The 18,789-nt window shown below is 30.9% G+C and overlaps 1 protein-coding gene across 8 annotated transcripts in view; it reads left to right on the forward strand.

Annotated features, from left to right (window-relative positions):
• LOC148302225 (uncharacterized) overlaps positions 1-17,476 on the forward strand; it is a 48,134-nt gene extending 30,658 nt beyond the window's left edge. For 3 of the 8 annotated variants that reach the window (XM_088271930.1, XM_088271931.1, XM_088271932.1), the window contains 10 exons: positions 406-566; positions 6,809-6,922; positions 8,154-8,342; positions 8,801-8,966; positions 11,038-11,166; positions 11,983-12,242; positions 13,487-13,694; positions 15,222-15,429; positions 15,972-16,152; positions 16,233-17,476. In XM_088271930.1, the coding sequence (XP_088128056.1) occupies positions 519-566; positions 6,809-6,922; positions 8,154-8,342; positions 8,801-8,966; positions 11,038-11,166; positions 11,983-12,242; positions 13,487-13,694; positions 15,222-15,429; positions 15,972-16,152; positions 16,233-17,345 (2,616 nt within the window). In that variant the 5' untranslated portion in view covers positions 406-518 and the 3' untranslated portion in view covers positions 17,346-17,476. Of the gene's footprint in view, positions 1-405; positions 567-6,808; positions 6,923-8,153; positions 8,343-8,433; positions 8,452-8,551; positions 8,561-8,800; positions 8,967-11,037; positions 11,167-11,982; positions 12,243-13,486; positions 13,695-15,221; positions 15,430-15,971; positions 16,153-16,232 lie in introns of those variants that run through there. The other 5 variants (XM_088271934.1, XM_088271935.1, XM_088271933.1 and 2 more) reach the window with 3 other exon arrangements.
• The last annotated feature ends 1,313 nt before the right edge of the window (positions 17,477-18,789 follow it).

Here is an 18,789-nt window from a genome sequence, read left to right on the forward strand (position 1 = left end):
ATTGAATTCGGGGTATAACAAATAAACGAAACATCCGGGAAAACGATTATTCGAGGAACGATAGATAGAGGTTTCACTGTATAAATAAATGCTAGATTTGCTCCACGTATATTGATAAATTCAACCAGATAATGACAGATCATTAGCCCTGTAAATACTTAGACATTCGTATTCCTATCTCAACACGCTTCTTATTCAATGCTATCAATCAAAATCTTGATAATTCCTAGATAAGTATTTTTTTTAAATAGTACGATATGTCATATGACTCGAATTTTTACAAAGTAAACCTGGGATCTGTTTCACTTCAGGCTTTCAGTCTTTCAAAAATAATGTTTATTTTTTCAACACATGAAGTTTAAACACTTTTTTAACAAAAATGTTTTTCGGTACAAATAAATTAAGACGAGTTATTTTAATAAAATTTTCGTGAATAAACCTGTCCATAAAAATATAAAACAATAAAAATAAATGTGAATAAAAGTGTAAAAATGTGCCTTCAAAAGTTCAGCTGAAAAATGGGATCGCTTGTTCGCTTTCTAGCAGTCTTCAGTTGTTTGGAAACGGTATGTTGATTTTTAATACTTTAATTAAAATAATATTGATTAAAATATTGTTTATATGTGTGCGTTTATGTATGTGCGGGTATGTGAATTTGTTATCTTTTGCGATAACAGAAATTAGAATATGATATACATATTTTAATTGCATCAGCTAGAAAAACATATTTTCGTGAAATAGTTAAACAAAATTGTTTGCTATTTAAATACTTTGGTGTTTCCATATCTTACTTACGTCAATTCAAGCGGAAATTGTCGATAAAGTGGATATAGGAATCAGTCCTGTTAATGGTTATCGATTAGAAATTAATGAAAATATAATTCAATCTTTCTCGTCAAAACGTTGATAGTGCCACTTAGGTAAAAATGGAATACGACGGCACTCAAAAATCGCTCTAAGGTATTTTTAATTTTCTCATTTTATAAAAGTACTACGATTTTTATATAATTTCATTAATTGATTCAGCAGCCATTTTGTGGTAATATTTTTCCATTTAAATTTTACTTGGTAAATAGCACTATAATTGACTGTAATACGTATTTAAAAAACATTTTTTTAAAGGAATAACCCGCAAAGCCTCTATTTTTAAACGCTTGTCTGCAGGTAGGAAAGCAAGGATAGGGAATGTTTATGTGAAAAACACATCACACATACCCAGACCAATTGAAAACAAATCTTTCCTGAATTTATTTTGCAATTGGCGGGAATCGAACCCCCAACGCAGCAAATTCGATGTGGCATCGAACCACGTGTCACAATAGATATTAAGAAAAAGCTGTTTATATTCTACCTTCTCGGGAATGCAGAGCCAGTGCAGTTCGTGATGTACGTTTTAAATTGCATTCTTGACGATTAAAATACAGTTATTCTTTTAAATCATTTATGTTATGTTTCTTATTCATTGCATTTTGAAAAATGCATTATCTTAACGTAAGAAATAAATATATGTATCTTCTTCTAACCCTTATCTGCACACAATAGTGCATAGGGCACTGCATCGTAGCGACGCAGTGTTATCTAGATCGTTAATTGCATGAAGTCAAGGTAATCAGCCCAACGCTTCTTGTACCAGTCCTGGGTGATATTAAATAAATATGAGAGTGAAAATCGGCCATATTTATTTTGTCCCGCCTGGGAAACGAACCCGGGACATCCAGCACGGTAGCTAAACGCGCTTACAATAAATGTTTATAATTTTAGATTATATTATGATAAATGTTTATAATTTCAAAATTCAAACATACTTTTCTTCACGATTTGACGTATAATAATTTTAATTTCTTGAAGGCACGCAAGAAAAAAGATTGTATATATATTTTGAATTTATACAACATATGTAAATATGTTAGAAAATAAATTATAGAAATTTGTTAATACAAATTATTTTATTTATAAAAAAGTAACGGAATTTTATTTTTAAGAGACTCAATAGGAATTTAAATATTTAAAAAAAAACGTTTATTTAAAAACCTCCCTGAATGGTCCCCGTATGCATTCATTATCTGCAAATTTATCAAATACTAAAAACTTATCTTTATACATACTTCGTACATCTGAAGATAGTTTTTAATTAATTGGCACGAATTATAAAAACGATTTTTTGCGTTTTAAAAATATTATACGATGATTGTTTTTACAATTGCGATAACCTTCGCACTCGAGCTGATATGCGGTGGCAACTGCAAATTTTCATTAACCAGTTATAAGCTGTTATACAAAAGATATAATTAATTCTTAATTTATAGTAAGGTAAGAAAGCCGAAAGCGGCTTTCCCTCCTTTTTCGAGTTTTTTCTACTATCGCGCCGAAAAATAGCTTACAAAATGGTTGCCTTCTTGCTAAACCTGACTTAAAACATAACAAAAAAATTACTATAAAAAAAACTATACTTAATTTCAAACAAAACTTAATTTTCTATGCTTAAACCTAGATTATTTTTAATTTAAGTTTTACTTGATAATACCACTATTTCTTCAAATCTATGGTGACTAGATGTCGATGTGTTTCGATGCATTCCGCATCATTTTCATACTCGGTATGTGAATCTAACATAAGCCTATATCGCTCACTCCTTTCAAGAACGTCATAAATAAAAAATCGTCAATTTTCAGTTGTACATGTTTTCGGAATGCCCAAAAAATGTACTATATCCCAGCAAAAGAGGCATATTTTTAACATAATATTTACTTGCTATAGGGCAGAAAGTGTTGTTTTTGCATTTTGAAGAAAGGGTATTGTTTAATTATTTTTTTAAATATACTCAATATTTTTCTAATGGAGTAAAAACCTTCAGGCTCTACCTGAAAAGATCTGTTGCACAGTAAAATGTTCAATAAGTGGCTTGATATTTATTTTTGATACATTGTATTATATTTTCAAACTTTCAAAACGTTGTCCTGAAAAATCAAGTTTTTTTATTTATGACGTTCTTGAAAGGAGTGAGCGATATTTTATATTTCTATCTTTGGGATGCTGAGGGATGAAGGTTGAAGTGGGTAGGAACAGTTTCTTACTTTTATTTATGAATTATTTTTATTAATAGGAACATAAAAAATTTACAAGGAGACTTAAGTCATTGTCAAATAGTTAATTATGGGTTTTTTATTTATATTTTTATGAACTTCTATTGTTTTAAAATATGTTACCCATTAAATGGTTAGTGAACTCTGAAAAATTATTATTTCTTAAACATAATTACTGTTGTCTGATTCAAGTTTTCAATTTTCTGGAAGTCATACCATGTCACAATAGATTAAAAAAAATAGTGGTATAAATACCACTATTGGTAAACCAAGTAAAACTTTTGTAAAAAATGGATTTTTATTGTTATATTCATGTGCTCGTCATTTCATTATTGTCTTATTTATAATATAACCCATCATATTAAATACATGTAAATATACATATATAAACACTTACAAATATATGTATATATATATATATATATATATATATATATATATATATATATATATATATATATATATATATATATATATATATATATATACATATATATATATATTTATATATATATATATATATATATATATATATATATATATATATATATATATATATATATATATATATATATATATATATATATATATATATATATATATATATATATATATATATATATATATATATATATATATATATATATATATATATACTAACTAACTAACCATCACGCCGCTTCCCACAGGGGTAGGAAGAGAGAATCGAACGCCACACCACTCTGTCTTAGCATTCTTCGCCTATTCTAAATTCATGCATCTTCTCATACATACCCGACGATTATTACGACTCCTGATATGTATATATTGTAGTTATACATTATTAATGTGTAGTTATCAAATAATTAGAGCACGATTTGGACACAATTTGAACAGAAAATAACTGATAACGTATCAATAAGTCATTCTATAATTAATGACATCAATTAAAATTTAGATATTGCAGCAAAAGAGATCAATTGAACTAAATTCATTTCCAAGTAAGAGTTGTTGCTTAATCAGCAAGTCAGTAAAATAATTACATCTATATACTTTAATATGAAACAGCGATATATATATAAACAAAAAAAAAAAAATATATATATTTATATACATATATATATATATATATATATATATATATATATATATATATATATATATATATATATATATATATATATATATATATATATATATATAAATATAAATATATATATATATATATATGTATAAACATATATAAATATATATATATATATATATATATATATATATATATATATATATATATATATATATATATATATATATATATATATATATATATATATATATATATATATATATATATATATATATATATATATATATATATATATATATATATATATATATATATATATATATATATATATATATATATATATATATATATATATATATATATATATATATATATATATATATATATATATATATATATTTATATATATTTATATATATATACATTTATATGGTATTTGGTATTACCATGTTTTAGTACCTTAAGCGCAGGACTTATATCCTTTCCTTTGTGTATTTAATGATCAAGATAACACCGCTTATATTAAAATTAATAATATAATTATATATAATAATATAATTATAAATATATAATAATATAATACATTAAATTAATAAAAACTAATAAAACTCACTAAAAATTTATTCAGTTTTGTATTTTTAATATTCCATACCGAATATTTTTCTAAACATAATAAAGTTACGTGAACCGTAACTTTTATTAAGTTTATCAGCCATAAATGACGTAAATATAATAATTAATTAATCGTTCGATATGTATAAGAAATAATAAAATTTGAAAAATAATAATTTACTGTTGTTGTGTGACATAAGCTGTGGAATAATTTAAAGGCTATCTTAAAATAATAAAAAAATGTTTTTTACATACAAAAAATATATTTTATCTACCTAATTTTAGAGTAACCATATCGCACTGACCGTATATTGGGACGCTAGAGTACGTCGTAGTTCGAAATGATTTTTTTTTAAATACATGATGGCATTCTGTGATCCTGTCACCTCTTGGATCTTTGATTGACTAATTGGACCCACATCCCTTGCAACCTACATTTATTCAATCGAATACAAAAATTAAACACTTGTTTCAGACAATTTTTCAGTTTATAAGAGTAAACATGACTTGTTTTGAGAACAAGAGATGTTTTCGTCAACAGCTGAAATTACAAACACTTTGTATTTCTACCTGCTAATGAAAATATTTATAATAGATTTATGTTATCCACTGACACTTCGTGATTGAATTGCATTTTAATATATTATTAGATTAAAACCAATATTTTTAGCTTTTCAACTTTATTTTTATTTGACCAGCGACCGGGTTTCGTCGTTACCGACATTATCAGACAGACAGACCAGTCTGATGATGTCGGTAACGACGAAACCCGGTCGCTGGTCAAATAAAAATAAAGTGGAAATGCTAAAAATATTGGTTTTAATCTAATAATATATTGGAATATTTATAGTTTTGTAAGAGAATTATTAAATGTTATCATCGTGTTTTTCCACAAAGTTTATGCCTAATCAATAAATACTACCCTCATTTTAAATAAGTTTCATGAGTGAATTATTTAATAACATGTTATTTTTAAAAAAATAAGCCAACCTAAATTTTTTGAACATGGCAATTTGTTATATATAACGAAGATTTTTAACGGAATTTATGGTTTTAAGAACCTGTAAGATGATTTTTTTTATATTTTCTTTATATCTACGGTTTGTTCACGATTACGTCACTTTACACATGAAAAGACCATGGACTTTTATCATCTGGTAAATGAAAGATCATGACGTCCTTCCTATATTACACAAAAACGTTTTAACCTTAATTTTAATAATTAGATAATATACAACATTTTGAGTGTGTCCAAATACTTGTTTACAAAATCTTGATTATCTCCAATTACAGGAGTTATTTTCATATTATTTTTGAAATCTCATCAAAGATGAAGAAGAATATTGAAGTCTGGGCATTTACGGGGCTGACGACTTCCAAGAATTTGAGTAGTGTGGTTGTCAATAATGGGTAGAATTGGTGAATGTTACACGTGTGTAAAGTGATCACTTAAACCAGCCTATGACGGTCGGCAGCCCCGTAAATGCCCAGACTTCCATATTCTTCTTCATCTTTGATGAGATGTCAAAAATAATTAATAAAATTATTAATATTTAAGTACACTACATACTATGAGTTTTTCATTACTTTTCTTTTCATTCACATCCCTAAACCATCTCAACACACCATTCGTAATCTTAAAATATAATATCTACATATAATATAACGATAAATAATACATATTTACATATGGTTACATCGTAGAATGCTACGCATTCTATGGACCTATGTATATGGTCAGCAACGTGAATGTGCTCCAAAGAGCAAGAGTAACAAAATATTTGCTGACTGATGTCCGGAAGGTGTCCTATCTAGGGCATGTGCTTAAATGAGAGAAGTACGAGCTATTGCACCTAGCAACATAAAATGTTGACGTGGTGTGGGCAGAAGGCAGATCTCCTGGCTCCGGAGTATGCGAGATTGGACTTGAATCAGAACCATCGAGGTTTTTTACGCTTTTTTAGACGTCAGGGGGACCTGACATAATACGCACAGATGAAAAAATATTAAATCAATGTAAATAAAAGTAAAATGTTTTATTTTATAGATAAACGCTTATTACAATGGAGCGTTGGTCGACAGAAATGACATCCATGATTTCCAATTACTTGAAGACGACTTACTTCAGGACTTTGGCTCTCGGGTTGAATTCGACTGCGCGGTAATGTAGATTTTTTTATTGTTTTTAAAATGCATACCGAAAATACATTGCAGAATAACTTGCTTAAAACATTATCAGGTGATTGAAAAAACCTTATATAATTGAATTGATCACTTTCATATAAATATTTGAAATTCTCAATTTTATATAAATGCATATAAAGTTTGTTTTTACACAGCTTTCTGTTGATTTGATGTATTTTATTTTGTTTTTCTAACCATATCTCACTATAACATTAAGATCCAGTAGAATATCGATGTAATAAATCTCAACGTTACGAATTTCTTGTGACGTTCTCGAACTAGCCAAAGCATTCAATGAATAATGTACTTCTGCATAATGAAAAGAGGATGTTTAATAAAAAAACCTCAGTTAATGAATGTTAGTATGTTTAGTATTATTTTTGTTTTATTTTATTAGGAAATTTAACACAACAGTAATATATACAAAGATATATATATATATATATATATATATATATATATATATATATATATATATATATATATATATATATATATATATATATATATATATATATATATATATATATATATATATATATATATATATATATATATATATATATATATATATATATATATATATATATATATATATATATATATATATATATATATATATATATATATATATATATATATATATATATATATATATATATATATATATATATATATATATATATATATATATATATATATATATATATATATATATATATATATATATATATATATATATATATATATATATATATATATATCAGCACGCTCGGCTACCGTTCTGAAAGTTCCGGGTTCGATTCCCAAGGTGGTAAAATAAATATTAGTGATTTTTTCACTGTTATATTTATTCAATATTACCCTGGACTGGTACCTGAAGCGGAGGGCTGATCACCTTTCCTTAATGTGTAAACGATCAAGATAACATTGCGTTTATATGACGCAGTGCCCTATGCACCATTGGGGTGCGGATGAGGGTTTTATTATATATATATATATATATATATATATATATATATATATATATATATATATATATATATATACATAAATGTCATGGAATCGAACCCGGGACCTACAGAGCGGTAGCCGAGCATGCTAACTACTACGACATTAACCAGCCTATGATAGGTCATAAGGCTTGCAAATACCCAGACTATGTTGAGATGTCAAAATGTAAAACCATTTTCTTCTTTATTTGTTAGCATAATGAGCCAACGAAATCATGGAAGACATGCAACTATCGCGGAAAATTCTATTCAGAGAGGATCTACCAGTGGTGGGTCAACTATGGCTGTTTTATATACACTCAACCCAACCTGATGAACCCACACTATAAACCCAACATCACTACGTGCAGATACGACAGCGAGTGGGTTCCATGTTTTATCATAGTGAGTATTATTGAGATTATTAATCCTTATTGAGATATAGAGCCCGCACCATAAACCCAACATCACTACGTGCAGATACGACGGCGAGTGGGTTCCATGTTTTATCATAGTGAGTATTATTGAGATTATTAATCCTTATTGAGATATAGAACCCGCACCATAAACCCAACATCACTACGTGCAAATACGACGGCGAGTGGATTCCATGTTTTATCATAGTGAGTATTATTGAGATTATTAATCCTTATTGAGATATAGAACCCGCACCATAAACCCAACATCACTACGTGCAAATACGACGGCGAGTGGATTCCATGTTTAAACATAATAAGTATTATTGAGATTAGATTATTAATCCTTATTGAGATAGATTTTAAAGTAAACGTTTTATTCCAGTATTATAACCACTATCTTATATCTCTTATTTACTTCCATTAAACATATAAATAACATTTCAGGATACCTCCTCTGGTGTGAAATGTTTCCAATTGGAAGACACAACTGACGTGGTACTTGCCGAGTTGAAGAAATTGTTCATATCAGACGATATAGTGAAACGTTGGATCAGGTGTACAAACGCATCGAGAAACTGTTGCAAAGATGTTATGCTTAATTCTGACCCAGGTAAGATGCCATATTCGTCTGTCCTGACATACACTCCTAGTTTCCTTCACGTCCATACATCTAGTCATACGTACATACATACCCTTCATACCCTACGGTTACGTAGATTTTTTTTAACAACTTTAGGTTCCGATTGATCTGGTCGTGCCAAGTCTTCTTTGGCCGTCCTCGTTCTGTTCTCATCTTCAAATTTGATAAATATACTTCTTAGTCGCTTTCTCGTTATTTATTCGCTCTACATGTCTATACCACCTTAAAGAACTTTTCTTAACCTTTTCGATTCTCCCTAGTTCATGTTAAATTTTGTCTTACAACGATTATCCACACATTCATTTGAAGGAACGCATTTCAAATCTGTTTAGTCTGCTTTCATCCTTTTTTTGTTAATTTCATGTTTCTTAATCTTCCATGGACATATTTTAATTTGTAATCACTGTATTCAAGGCACCATTTATTTTATTCCCTGCATTCACCCTTCTCTCAATATCACTGTCCACCTTTTCACCCTTAGAGAACATGCTTCCTATATATAAAAAAAATCTTCACATTTCATATTCACATTTTATATTAATAAGAACAAGATCTTCGAAATATGGTATTTCCGTAGAGTACTCCTAATATCAAGGATAGTCCGGACATCGGATCAAGCTGTCTTGCAACATATCCACAAAATCCCGGAGCTGTGAATATTCACATTAAGTGAAAATCTTAGTATTTTGGTCAACCTTAATCCTAAGGAAGGAGGGAGGCGAGGAATAGGTTAGGTTAGGTTTTTTTAGATGGAAATTGCATTTATTATTTATCTTATTTATTATGTACAAGGTTTACTGATCATTTGGTAGATTTTTGTTTCTTCTAGCTATAAAACATGTTTTATTTAAATCTGTGTGAGAATCAGGAGGGATAATCTAATGTGGGTCAACCAAACTTCTCAACATTTGCCCATTGGTGGGAGAAAACCACGTAAAACTCCTCAGGAGAAGCTGGACTGTTGACTGTCGTCAACAGGCCTTACGTTCTATTAGAAGAGGGTTCGACATTTTGTGTCCAAGCTTGCTTTATGGTACCAATGTCGTTCACTATTTTTTATCGTGTATGATACCACATCTCGTGAGAATTCCTTATGAACTAACACGGATCCGATGTCGGATTTGTCCTCACCGTGGCTCCTGCAACGCGACTCCATCTGTTGTCTTTGAAACCTGAAATAGGAGCAAAACAGGTTAGGCTTCTTCTTTCAGATTGCTCGTAGACCACCAGACAACCTGGAGAGGTTTATCATAACCTGAAACCTAGATAGTCGGAGAGACAGAGGTAGATCTCCAAACCGATCGACCGACCAGATGAAAGAGACACCAGGCTTCTCCGATGCAGAAGCTCTAAAGCATGGGTGACCAACATTTTCAGAAGCCAGGCCAGATTTTAGAAATGAGATTGAGAAAAATGAGATTATATAAACATATTTATTAGGTACTTCTCAAACTTATTTGCATGTTTAGCCTCGTAATGCCGTTTAATGTAATACTTTTTCTAGATAGAAACAGAATCATTGCATATCAGACATGTTGGTTTTGTTTTAAATTCCACGAACAAATAGTTTATAGTCCATCTGTCTTTAAAACTTCTCAGTTCTTCTGTTTACTATTCTCTTCTTTAGTCCAACGTCTTTCCTACTTGACGCCATTATGGGTCTTTAAATTGCTAGGATAGTGAAATACTCCCATATATGGGGTATGATACGAACTACGCACCATGGAATGTTCTTTTGGTGGTTTTGGGTACACCAAAGAAAAAAAGTATGGTTTGCTCCGCGGGCCGCAAGTAGACACCCGGCGGGCCGCGGGTTGGCCACCCTTGCTCTAAAGGCTGCACAATGCTAGGACCAATAGCGGAGTGTTGTCCGAGGTTCCAGAAGAACCCAACAGGGGGGTCATGATACCTAGCAATGAGAGAAACGACCAGAGAATAAGAAGAAGAAAATAAGATAAAGTTGATGTGGAACATTAGGAAATGGGCGTGTCTCGGAGTGGAGCGTTGATGAATAACATTGTTGCTTTACTTTTTTTTCTAGATCTATCCAATTCCACATGTCCGGCAATTTGGGACGCCTGGACATGCTTCCATCCCCAGGAAGCTGGTCAAGTCTCCTTGGAAGTGTGCACTGAATTTGCTTACTCCAATTCGGGACCTGGTTGTCATCGTTAGTGTGAAAATAATTATTTATTTATTTTTGTTTTAGTATAGTAAAAAATAAATAATAGAAATTAATGGGGAAAATGTTTTTGTACTTGATCATGGATACTTTAAATAATATCATAAATTTGAAGTTGCATCGTAAATTATTTCATAAATTGATACAGCAGTCGCCTTTTGGTGATACTTATCCTATTTCCCTTTGTAAATACCACTAATTTCTAAAATCTATTGTGGCACACATTTTACACTAATAAATAAGAAAAATGAAAAAAAGGAATCAAAATTTTTGTATGAATATACTAGACAATAGTAATATATATGAATATAAATTAAATTGCGACTGTAGAAGTTCATACATAAGTATTATTTAGAGAAAATTAAAAACAAATATTTTTACGAAATATTTTTTTTGAGAGTTTGCTAACTATTTGATAGACAATATAACAATAACATATCTAACTATTCAATGGATAACAATAAAAAATGAGAGTGGAAATCACCTGTATTTAATTTGACCCCTCCTGGGAATCGAACCCGGGACTTTAAGCACGGTAGCCAAACGTGCTGACCACTACACTACCGAGGTTGAGTCGTTATAAATTATAATAGTTATGTGGTAAAAAACAAGTAATTTATTTATAATTTAGTCATGTCATGCCACAATAATATCATTTTTTTACATTTTGAGTGTTCCCAAATACTTTACAACATTTTGGTGTGTCTAAATGCCGAGATTTCCATACTCTTCTCCTTTTTCATCTATGTTGAGTGTCAACAAATATATACATATATATCCTTATTATAAAAAAACGCGTTTCAGATTACAGCAGAAAAGAGTGTTTCGCCAACGCCACGTGGAACGAGAAGACAGACTACACCACGTGCAGCATCACCGGGCGGCTGGTGACGCGCGTCAACGTGCACATCGCGTGCCTGGCTGTCTCCTTCGTGATAGGGCTGCCCGCCGCGATCGTGATGGCCTCCTACCGCCGGCTGCGCGCGCGCCGCCTGGCGCTGCACCGCAACCTGCTCATAGCCATCCTGCTGAGGAACCTACTCGTCATCATATCCAAGAGCGTTGTGAGTATGTCACTCGAGGCACCCTCTTCTAGTGGAACAGAAGGTCTGTTGAAGACAGTCGAAAGTCCTGCTTCTCCTGTGGTTTTATGCTGCGAATATATTCTGTATATTAAAAGCATTGTAAACTTTGTAATATGGTAATATAAAACTTTCCTTATCATTCATCGTTCACATTGTGTAATATCTCTTTAATCTCTAACAATATTTTTGAAATACCACTTTAATATGCATCTCTATCATTTTTTTGTACGAATATCAGACCGTATTTTTATATTTTTTATTAATGTTTTACTTAGTAAATACACTTTTTCATCATTTTAAAGCAAATTTTCTAACACAAATGATGCGGAATGCATCGAAACACGTGTCACAGTAGATCTTAAGAAATAGTGGTATTTACTAAGTAAATCATTAAAAAAATGGATTGATTTTACCACAAAGTAACTGCCGAATTAATTAATGAAATGTAATTTTATTTTAATAACCTGATGATGTAATGATTATTCCGAAACCGGCAGTCACGAATTAGTGTTTATTAAAGTGGTATTACACAAAGTGAACGATGAATGATAAGGAGAGTGTCAAATGGTGAGAAGTTCTTGGTTGGCCTACACTAGATTATCCTTCCTGCTCCCAACACAGATAAAACTAAAACATATTTTTTTAGTTAAAAGAAACAAAAATCCACTGAATGATCTATAAACCTAGCAACTAATAAGCAATTTATTGTAACTGCAGACAGTTTATTTTAATATGGAAGAATTCCATATTAAATTGCTGGGTAATATATCCAAAATAAAACAAGGTTTGTTGGGTTGCATTCTACATTTATTTCTGTATACGTGACGCGTTTCGTCTTCTTAGGACATTATCAAACACTCAGTGTTTGAAATTGCTGGGTAATATATCCAAAATAAAACAAGGTTTGTCGGATTGCATTCTACATTTATTTCTGTATTCGTGACGCGTTTCGTCTTCTTAGGACATTATCAAACACAGAGTGTTTGATAATGTCCTAAGAAGACGTAACACATCAATGTTCAAGTAACCCCATTCTACGGTACTTAAGTGATAGTTTTAACATGTGCAGTAATAATTTATGGGGGACAACAACAGTTAATGGGGAATGTAGGTACGTACACTTATATCTATTTTCTGGGAAAATAAATAAAACTTTTCTTGTACAGATAACTGACTTGTACTGAATGTATGTACCTAATTTACTATGTTGTTCACCTGACCAGGTGATTTTAGACGAGTTGCAGTCGTCGTCAACCTCCACGGTGATGTCCAAGAACGAGTTTCCCTGCCGCATGTTGGCCACTCTGGAGAAGTTCGCATCGAGTGCTGCATTCACTTGCATGCTCGTCGACGGCATCTTCCTGCACAGAACTATTGTGGCAGTCTTCAAGAGGGAACTCAATTACAAGGTCGTCTACTCTACAGCAGCAGGTCTGATCCGTCCACAAATTATATCCAAGTACAGGTAGCCGTCGTTTTACGCCGGGGTTCTGTTCCCGGTCCGACAGCGGCGTAAAAAAATCGGCGTTAAATGAACACAGATATGATGGACAATATAGGGTTAGGTTCAATATTTAATTTCAGGTTCAATATAATTAATTCAATATTTTCTGAAAAATCTAAAATGTTTATTTATTACATTCTTCTTATTCATCTTCAAATCCTTATCCGTACCCCAGTGGTGTATAGGGCACTGCATCATATAAATGTAGTGTTATCGTAAACACATGAAGGCAAGGTGATCAGCCCTCCGCTTTAGGTACCAGTCCAGGATAATATTGAATAAATATCAGAGTGAAAAAATCACATATTAATTTGACCCTCCCCTCCTGAGAATCAAACCTGGAACCTCCAGCCCTGTAGCCAAACGCGCTGACCACTTCACTACGGGGGTGTACATAGCCTATTCATATATAAAATAATTTGTAAGTGTATTTAACGAATAAAATATATTGCGTATACAAAATTAATGATCTCTTGATATAATTAATGAATTTTTAAAAATAAATACTTTTTCACTAGTTTGTCAGTACGAAATTAAATTTTCACATAAAAAAAACATTTAATTTCATTAGTTTTTACTATTGTTTCATTTCTTGCTGAATCACAAATCTCACCTCTTACCCTTTCTATAGAAAAAAAGAATACGAGTTAGATCGGCTTTAGGTATTTCTCATAATTTTTTCTCATCCTCTTCTTCCTTGGAAAGTTATTTTGGTTACAAAACTTAAACACCGTAGGGCAAAATTTCACTTGTACAATAGCCTGCTCGCGTACTCGGTAATATAACGAAACAACCTTGGCCTCTACCAACCGGTGTAAGTGTGAATAGGCGTAAATCGAACCGGCGCAAAACGACGGTTACCTGTAATAGATTTCAAAATTTCAGTAATATTAGTATATAACCACTCACCGGGATTTTTATGTTTACCGGAGATTTCGGTGAATTCGAGACATACCCGTCTCTTCGTCTGGACAATCACTACAACAGCATGCAAACGATACTACCCATCACTACCATAGCACTATTCACACACTAAAAACTACGAATTTTTTTAATCCCATGCGATTTTGGTCGACCCGAGGACCAACATGCACTAGAGGTTGCAGAACAAACATGCATTAAGAGCCAAGGTCTGGCATGCAATAAAAAAAGGAAAAATTACTTACCACTAAGTACCTAAATGCTTTAAATATTAATAATATTGAGAATATTTAAAATTTCGAAAAGATTTTCTTTGTCGGGTTGTGGTCCCCTGGTTAGTATCGTAGACTCTTTAAGTCAGAGTTTCTCGGTTTGAACCCACTCTACCACAATTTGATACCTATTTCTAAAAATGAGCCCCTTAGACTCACAGAAACAGTATGAAATTGAAATATTTGTGTAAATAATAAAAACACAAATGTTTCTCTATTTTTAAATATATATTTTTTAATAATTACGAATACTTTTTTCAGCTGCCACTATCATTCCCGTGGTGACTTGGGTCTTCTTGATGTCCTTTCTGAACGATCATAATTGCTGGATAGTTTATACGACTGATCACCTCCAGTGGGTGTTGGACGCTCCACGGATTGCCATGTTAGCCATCAACACTGTTCTTCTCATCGACATTTTGAGAATTCTCCTAACGAAACTACAGAGGAGAGAAAATTCGAACCAACTGTGAGTGTAAACATTAAAAAATGCCATATTTTAATACAAAAGAATATGATTTTTTAATTTTTTTTATACAAATTAACGAAATGGGTATTTCCATTTTTTTTTGCAAATCGTAAGTAGGTAAATTTTATTGACATGTCATCATAGATGAAAAAGTATATGCAAGTTTGGATATTTCCAAGGCTAATGATCTGTCATAGGCTGGTTAAATGAGCACTTTTCACACGTCAACATTCACCGTTATACCTATGATTGACAAACAATCTCATGACACAGTACATATGAGTTCACAAAAACCATTTATGTTGGATTGAGAAAACTTTTATTAAGCTGAGACTTTTGTAACAGAATGCTTTTATTTTATTACTTTTATAACAGCGTATAACGGTTCTTAAGGCCTGTATATATTCAAATTTGAATTAACATATTCTCCTTCCTCTTCATATGTCAAAAATGTATAAATCACTTTAAAATGAACAAGAATTTGGACACACTCAATGTGATGTGAATACGTACAAATTAATGACGTAAAGTAATTTTTTTAGGAGCACTGCAAAAGCCACGTTATTCTTGATGCCTCTATTTGGAGTACAATTTTTACTGACGGCATGGCGACCCAATACAACATCATGCGATTTAGAGCAAGCATATTACTTCTTTACGTATATAATGGACGGACTCCAAGGTGTTATGGTTGCTGCGCTCTATTGTTATTTTAATAAGGAGGTAAGACATGTTCACATTTTAAAATATTGTTAATTATCAAATTCGGTTAATTTCTAACACTTTCTGTTTATGTTATCCAGGTGCATACGCTCATAAAGATGACTTACAAGAAAACAGAAAATGTTGTCAACACTAGATTCAGAGCAAATCCAAGAAGGCGAGCAACAGAACAGAACTTGGGAGGAAGAAGAGACACATTCTCCACTATGGTGGACAATACATCAATCAAAGATGATGGTAATTTAGAAGATGAAAATAACGCGCAACAGGATAAGGAACGTTTTGAATCATCAATATCAGATAGCGGAATTGATTTTGGAGAACATGCAAAATCACCTGATGTTATGTTAAATCCTCCAGCACTCGAAGATTACGATAGCTTCAATTCACTTACAATTTTAAACAACACTTATTCTCCTAGTGAAGACGGTTTCATCAGTCTTGATTTTGAGTATGATGGGCCACCAAAAGAGACAGAACAAAGCAAAACAAGCGGTGATCTTCAAATCCCACCTTACGCTCCAAATATAAATATTACCAATCATTGTAATCAAGATGATGATACTTTTTCGACCAACGACACGAACCATTACGATGTATGGGCAGTCAATCCCTTATATGAAGAAGATATACCCAAAATACACGTAACTAATTATGAAAACGAAAATTCTGAATCTTCAACAAAATGTGATGATATCGACTGTCAATCCAATTTTAGTTCTTATACAGATAATGACTATGAAAAAAGATCAACAACGGAAATGGCAAAGCAAAAGATATCTGACATGAACGAATATGAAGTGCATAATGACGATAAGAACAATAATTCAGTACCACAAGAAAAAGAAAATAATGAATATTTAAAAACAAACGAATTTAAAAACTCAAACAAAAATGTCGAAACAAATGTTAGCGATATTGATTCACTTAATAAAAACATCGATTTAGATAAAATGGATAATATCACCGATTCAGAGTCAAGAAAGGATTCCAGAGGGTCAATGAATTTTTCTTTATCCGAAGATATAGTGGAGAATATAGAGGATCTAGGGATATCTATAGAGGACGATTTCAAGGTTACAAAAACAGAAAATTCAGAAAGGGATAAAGATTGGGATGATGACGTTTATATAGATCCTACAAGACTTTGCCCCAATAGACCAACAAATGATAAAATAGTATTTTTAAATTAATATGTATATTAATCTTTTAAAGAGTTACCAATAATAATAATCATAAATTTATCACCTAAGAGTAGCATTGGATTTAATTTAATTACAAATATTTTTTTTTAATACTCCCATTATTTGTACGAATTTCAAAAACCATTGATTTCACTCGCCATTTTATATTTGAAAAAATCACCATTATCATATATCAAGTAAATCACATTTTAAGAGTATCTGTGCATGTTTTAAAAAGTTAGCATCAATGATGTTACAACTGTATTTTGATTGATTTGCCATTAACCTTGCGGAATAACGTGATGATTTACTGAAACATAAAAATAAAATACTTGTAGCAAAATGTAAGATCAGTTTGTGAGTTTATTAATGTAAACACAACTAGTTTCGAGAACTACAGATGTTCCCATCAATAGGTAAAATATGAAAGGTTTCAGAACATTTTATTTTCTTTCAGTTTGTATTTTCACATGTAAATGAGAACAGCCGTAATTCGCAAAACTTGTCGTATTTACATTAATAAATTCATAAGTGGTCTTTTACAAGTGTTTTATTTTTATATTTTAATAATCATTTTATTTCACAAATTAATTAATTATGTTCTCTGTAAATAAACGTTTTTTTGAACAATTTTTCTTCACAAATTTATATACAATCATCTGAAGGCTCTGTAGGTTTTTATGATAAAAGATATTTCTATACTTGTTAAATTATTATATTTCTATTGTATTTTATAAAATGTATATACCATGTAAACCTTACAGGCTTGTAAACATCACCTCAAGGTTTGTAATAAAATAATAATAAAATAAAAAAATCAGATTCGTCAGGCTCTTGGGAAGGAATTAATGGCAATCATAATGGTTTTATTTTATTAATATTTTTATTGAAATATAATAAACTAATTACAACATATTGTGTTTTTAATTCCTGCGTAGAATTTATCTTCTTCTTTAGCCTCCATCTCAGCGATTGTTTTGCAATATATCATGGGCTGGTTTAAGTGATTATTTTATTCACGTGTAACATCCACCATTCTACCCATGAGTTGACAACCACGCTACTCATATATACATATATGATTTTGGAACTCATATGTATATAATATAATCCATAGGTCGCTTCATGTGCGAGTTCGTGGTAGTAACGATGATTGTTTTGAGTTAGCTTTTTGATTTGGCAGAGAGCCATTTAAATGTATGTAGGAACCTTATCGAATTATTTTACGTACTGGGAGGTGCCTGAGAACACGATTTTCAATTTTAATGACGCTTTCAATTCGACCAGATATTTTATTCGCAACATTTTGTGTGTGCCCTAAACCTTGTTCACAAATTTAATTTTCTCCACTTCAATCAATATTTAAAAAAATAAATATGAAAAATCTATTTATGTAAATACGTTTTTTTAGCGGATCATTTCTTTCTACTACGTATGTAATAATAATAATAAT

This window comes from Brachycentrus maculatus, unplaced genomic scaffold, assembly GCF_059751285.1.
Source record: "Brachycentrus maculatus isolate JH-2025_06_01 unplaced genomic scaffold, ASM5975128v1 h1tg000472l, whole genome shotgun sequence".
NCBI lineage: Eukaryota > Metazoa > Arthropoda > Insecta > Trichoptera > Brachycentridae > Brachycentrus > Brachycentrus maculatus.